Source organism: Bos grunniens, chromosome 11, assembly GCF_055505025.1.
Source record: "Bos grunniens cultivar Pamir isolate PY7600 chromosome 11, Bosgru_T2T1.0, whole genome shotgun sequence".
In the NCBI taxonomy this organism is placed as follows: Eukaryota; Metazoa; Chordata; class Mammalia; order Artiodactyla; family Bovidae; genus Bos; species Bos grunniens.
The window spans coordinates 86,499,205-86,505,569 of NC_141175.1; the positions used below are offsets into that span (position 1 = coordinate 86,499,205).

Sequence of the window (6,365 nt, forward strand, 5' to 3'; positions counted from 1 at the left end):
GTATTCTTGCTTTGAGAACCCCATGAACAGTATGAAAAGGCAAAAACATAGAACAGTGAAAGACGAACTCCCCAGATCAGTAGGTGCCCAACATGCTACTGGAGATCAGTGGAGAAATAACTCCAGAAAGAATGAAGACATGGAGCCAAAGCAAAACCAACACCCAGTTGTGGATGTGACTGGTGATGGAAGCAAGGTCCGATGCTGTAAAGAGCAATATTGCATAAGAACCTGGAATGTTAGGTCCATGAATCAAGGCAAATTGGAAGTGGTGAAACACCTTCTTCAAACAATACAAGAGAAGACTCTACACATGGACATCACCAGATGGCCAACACCGAAATCAGATTGATTATATTCTTTGCACCCAAAATGGAGAAGCTCTATACAATCAGCAAAAACAAGACCAGGAGCTGACTGTGTTCAGATCATGAACTGCTTATTGCCAAATTCAGACTTAAATTGAAGAAAGTAGGGAAAACCACTAGACCATTCAGGTATGACCTAAATCAAATCCCTTATGATTATACAGTGGAAGTGAGAAATAGATTTAAGGAATTAGATCTGTTAGAGTGCCTGATGAACTATGGACGGAGGTTTGTGACACTGCACAGGAGTAGGGACCAAGATCGTCCCCAAGAAAAAGAAATGCAAAAAAGCAAAATAGCTGTCTGAGGAGGCCTTACAAATAGTTGTGAAAAGACGAGATGCCAAAAGCAAAGGAGAAAAGCAAAGATATACGCATTTGAAAGCAAAGTTCCAAAGAATACCATGGAGAGATAAGAAAGCCTTCCTCAGTGATCAGTGCAAAGAAATAGGGGGAAACAAAAGAATGGGAAAGACTAGAGATCTCTTCAAGAAAATGAGAGATACCAAGGGAATATTTCATGCAAAGATGGGATCAATAAAGGACAGAATGGTATGAACCTAACAGAAGCAGAAGATATTAAGAAGAGGTGGCAAGAATACACAGAACTGTACAAAAGAGATCTTCATGACCCAGATAATTATGATGATGTGATCACTGACCTAGAGCCAGACATCCTGGAATGTCAAGTCAAGTGGGCCTTAGAAAGCATCACTATGAAAAAAGTTAGTGGAGGTGATGGAATTCCAGTTGAGCTCTTTCAAATCCCAAAAGATGATGCTGGGAAAGTGCTGCACTCAGTATGCCAGCAAATTTGGAAAACTCAGCAGTGGCCACAGGACTGGAAAAGGTCAGTTTTCATTCCAATCCCAAAGAAAGGCAATGCCAAAGAATGCTCAAACTACCGCACAATTGCACTCATCTCACATGCTAGCAAAGTAATGCTCAAAATTCTCCAAGCCAGGCTTCAACAACACATGAACCGTGAACTTGCAAATGTTCAAGCTGGATTGAGAAAAGGCAGAGGAACCAGAGATCAAATTGCCAACATCTGCTGGATCATCGAAAAAGGAAGAGTTCCAGAAAAACATCTACTTTTGCTTTATTGACTACACCAAAGCCTTTGACTGTGTGGATCACCACAAACTTTGGAAAATTCTTAGAGATATGGGAATACCAGACCACCTGACCTGCCCTCTTAGAAATCTGTATGCAGATCAAGAAGCAACAGTTAGAACTGGACATGGAACAACAGAATGGTTCCAAATAGGAAAAGGAGTACGTCAAGGATGTACATTGTCACCCTGCTTATTTAACTTATATGCAGAGTACATCATGCGAAATGCCAGGCTGGATGAAGCACAGGCTGGAATCAAGATTACCAGGAGAAATATCAATAATGTCAGATATGCAGATGACACCACCCTTATGGCAGAAAGTGAAGAAGAACTAAAGAGCCTCTTGATGAAAGTGAAAGAGGAGAATGAAAAAGTTGGCTTAAAACTCAAGATTCAGAAAACTAAGATCATGGCATTTGGTCCCATCACTTCATGGAAACAGTGAGAGACTTTTATTTGTCGGGGGCAGTGGTGGGCGGGGGTGCTCCAAAATCACTGCAGATGGTGACTGCAGCCATGAAATTAAAAGACGCTTGCTCCTTGGAAGAAAAGCTATGACCAAAACAGCATATTAAAAAGCAGAAAAAAAAAAAGCAGAGACATTACTTTTCCAACAAAGGTCCATCTAGTCAAAGCTATGGTTTTTCCAGTAGTCATGTATGGATGTGAGAGTTGGACCATAAAGAAAGCTGAGTGCCGAAGAATTAATGCTTTAGAACTGCAGCATTGGGGAAGACTCTTGAGAGTCCCTTGGACTACAAGGAGATCCAACCAGTCCATCCTAAAGGAGATCAGTCCTGAATATTCATTGGAAGGACTGATGCTGGAACTGAAACTCCAATACTTTGGCCACCTGATGAGAAGACCGACTCACTGGAAAAGACTCTGATGCTGGGAAAGATTGAAGGCGAGAGAAGGGGACGATAGAGGATGAGATGGTTGGATGGCATCACCGACTCAATGGACATGAGTTTGAGTAGGTTCTGGGAGTTGGTGATGGACAGGGAAGCCTGGTGTGCTGCAGTCCCTGGGGCCGCAGAGTTGGACAAGACTGAGTGACTGAACTGAACTGAACTCTCATAACGACATATATGAAGTTCAACCCTGAAGATGGCTAAACATATCAGAAACCTTCCTGTAATGACATATATGAAGTTCATCCCTGAAGATGGCTGAACATAACAGAATGTCTTACTTGATATTCTAAACACTTCTTTGTCTTTTGAAAATAGCTTGCTTTCCTTTTTAAATAAACCATTAAATTATCTAAATTATAGCATAAGGTTGAAAATGTCTCTCTCAATCTAGCACCTGGAATACTTCACTATTTTTTTTGATGTGCCACACAGCTTGCAGGATCTTAGTTCCCCGACCAGGGATGGAATCTGTGCCCCTTCCAGTGGAACAGAAGCTCGGAGTCCTAACTACTGGACCACCAGGGAATTCTCAGTATCTAGAATATACTTTCGGAGAAGGCAATGGCACCCCACTCCAGTACTCTTGCCTGGAAAATCCCATGGATGGAGGAGCCTGGTAGGCTGCAGTCCATGGGGTTGCGAAGAGTCGGACACGACTGAGCAACCTCACTTTCACTTTTCACTTTCATGCATTGGAGAAGGAAATGGCAACCCACTCCAGTGTTCTTGCCTGGAGAATCCCAGGGACGGGGGAGCCTGGTGGGCTGCCGTCTATGGGGTCGCAGAGAGTTGGACACAACTAAAGCAACTTAGCAGCAGCAGCAGCAGAATATACCTTAGATGCTTTAATTCGACCTGGCATTTTGTGGCCCCAGTCATGGATGCCGACAAAAGAATGCCATTTAACTTTCTCAAGATATGTTAATAACATGGGGTGGGGGGCAATACAGTCAATAAAAGCTAGATCACTGTAATCCAAGGGGATCTATTTTTTTTCTCCCTTTTAAGAACATTTGGGGATAATACTTTATTTCACCTCCTGCTGCTGCTGCTGCTAAGTCGCTTCAGTCGTGTGCAACTCTGTGCGACCCCATAGATGGCAGCCCACCAGGCTCCCCCATCCTTGGGATTCTCCAGGCAAGAACACTGGAGTGGGTTGCCATTTACTTCTCCAATGCATGAAAGTGAAAAGTCAGAGTGAAGTCACTCTGTCGTGTCCAACTCTTAGTGACCCCATGGACTGCAGCCTACCAGGCTCCTCCGCCCACGGGATTTTCCAGGCAAGAGTCCTGGGGTGGATTTCTTTCACCTAGACTCCCACAAAACTCAGACTCACAGAGATAACGTATTCAACATTACTGCACTCACAAAATTCATCTGCCTACAATGCGGGAGACCCAGGTTCAATCCCTGGGTCGGGAAGATCCCCTGGAGAAGGAAATGGGAACCCACTCCAGTATTCTTGCCTGGAAAACCCCATGGACGGAGGAGCTTGGTTGGCTACTGTCCATGGGGTCGCAAAGAGCTGGACACGACTGAGCGACTTCACTATCACTATGCCTACTAAGAATCTGGTGCTTCCCAGGTGCCACATCATCATCATGGCACACTTTTCGTATGAACTGTGCAAAGATGCCTTTTGTTTTAAGATCCATGTGACTCTTATATCAGAACTAAAATTAGGAACTTTCCTGGTGGTCCAGTGGCTAAGACGCCACGCTCCCAATACAGGGGGCCCAGGTTTGATCCCTGGTCGGGAAATACACCCCACATGACGCAACTAAGAGTTTGCATGCTGCAACAGAGATCGAAGATCCTGAGTGCCACAACTAGGACCCAGTAAAACAAGCAAATAAATATTATTAATTAAAAAAATAATTAAAACTAGTAAGAAATGAGTGTGTGTATCCAATTCTCCTTGGACTCACGGGCAATTTTGCACCAGTTAAGTAATCTCTGTGATTCTGTTTCCACTGAGCAAATGGTTATGCTAACAGAGAGATGACTCAGCAAAAGTGAGTCTAAAGCATTCTCTTTTGCCACTTGTCAACTCTCTTGCCTTCTGACTCTGAAGACAGGAGATAGGAATATCCAGAAACTGAAAGGGATGTAGAGAGTAAGGGGAAAGTGGAGCTGATTATCCCAGTCCCTGTACCTTCCTACCAGAGTCTCCTATAATAGGCTTGCTGAAATTACCAAAGAAATTCTGCTGAATGTTACCTACACCTTCTCCAAGCCAAGCTGTGGAGGCTCCAAGGTAGTTAAAGACAACCAACCAGAGGGCAAGGAATAGAATCCTCAGGAATATTTAGAAAACATTTTTGTTAAGGAAATGAAGAGCCAATTTCAGTCTGCTAAGGGAAAACCAATTCTGTTTTCTGTTGACCTCCTATCCTGGGCTATGTTGCTAAAGAAGCAAACAGACAGAAAGACACACACCTAAAGGAAAACCTCAAACCTCCTCTCTAACAGATTTTGTCCACACGTTTACCACCGAGCAGAGAATTAATTCTCAAGCAGTTGCCCTTTGCTAACTTTATTTTGATCTCTTTTTCTCTCTAGCTATTCAGTGTGCCAAGAGACAGCAAGCACTATGTACATTTTCCTTTGCCCCAGTGAAATTGCAGTTTTAATTATTTGTTTATGCCATTATTTGACTAAGGTATATCTCCACATCTAAACTGCAGGCTGCATGAGGGCGGGGACCTGTCTCCTGGAATGAGATAACTGAATCAACAATGATTGAATGCATGAATTAATACACGTTCTTAGCTGTCATGGATTCCTGCAAAATAAAATCCATCCCAGTTATAAGGAGACTCATTTCTTGACAGTAAGTTGGTCTTCCATGTTCTTTCAGTACATAGTTAAAGCAGATAAGCTTCTGCACCCGCTGAGCTTACCTTACTGAGCATTTCTGAAACAACCAGACCTCAAAGAGAACCTGATTAAGCAGAAAGTAAGTAGAAGACGCACGTCTTTGATTTTTTTTCCCCTTCTTCAGAAATGGCAAGAGAAAGAGCTGGGAGCCACACCCCCTCCAGCCTGTAGGTCTCCTTTCCCGCCCTCTGAGATCAGGCAGTTCAAAGATCGCTCCAGGGTTGCTGAAGTTTTATCTTTCCCTCAACTGACTTTTTAATTAGGGCAAAGCCTGAATGTATAACCGGAAGCTAAGTTCTACGCAGTTTCTATTCACTTTGTCTTTTCCCAAACACTGGATCACAACACACTGAGTCAGCCGGATCCAAGCGGTCACAAGCTCGGTACTTCCTCTCGGTCCCCGCATCCCTGGCTGCTGGTGTGGGGCAGTGTGCGCGGCACTGCCCGTCGGCAGCCCGGGGCGGAATTCAACCCACCTTCCAACTCGTCAAAGCCGAGCACCACATCTGAGGCTCTGCCCTGCCTGTCTTTGACCTCCAGGGCTGTGATGGTGCAGCCCCAGGAGATGATGTCCACTCTCAGCTGGTCTGACTGCAGCTGGAACTTCTCCACTGTCCCTGCTCCCAGGGGCAGGTCTCCAAACACGGCTCTGGTCACCGAAACCATCCTGAGCTCAGGGTGTGCAGCTGCTCCAAGTCCTTCGAACTCCCGCCGCTAAACCTGTAGCCGCAGAAATTTACTGGAGAAGGGGCGGGACGCGGCTCACACTCCTCCCCTTTCTTGCCTGGATTTAGGGAGTGACCACTCCTGCAAAAAATATCCTCTGGGACTTCTCTAAATCATTCCTCTGCCTGAGGGAAGGCAAAGTTTCCAGCTAGGCTGGCAACTTCCAGTCAGTTCTTTTCTTTTGGAACCCTGACTGCACTGCATGTTGGGAATGGTAGTTTTTGGAATGTGAAATTGCATTTTGGGGCCTGTAGTCCTTCTAAACCGAAATCCTGAATCTGCAGTGTTCTACCGTTTTTCCGGCACGAGGTTCTCAACAAGCAAAGACATCCGTTAATGGTGGCTGACTTTCAGATA

The 6,365-nt window shown here is 44.7% G+C and overlaps 1 protein-coding gene across 4 annotated transcripts in view; it reads right to left on the reverse strand.

Annotated features, from left to right (window-relative positions):
• GALM (galactose mutarotase) overlaps positions 1-5,998 on the reverse strand; it is a 52,421-nt gene extending 46,423 nt beyond the window's left edge. For all 4 annotated transcript variants that reach the window (XR_015137197.1, XR_015137198.1, XM_086327384.1 and 1 more), the window contains exon 1: positions 5,759-5,998. Coding sequence is in view for 2 of the 4 variants with exons in the window: in XM_086327384.1 (XP_086183510.1) it covers positions 5,759-5,948 (190 nt within the window). In the remaining 2 variants the exon portion in view is untranslated. The remainder of the gene's footprint in view (positions 1-5,758) is intronic.
• Positions 5,999-6,365: the final 367 nt, after the last annotated feature.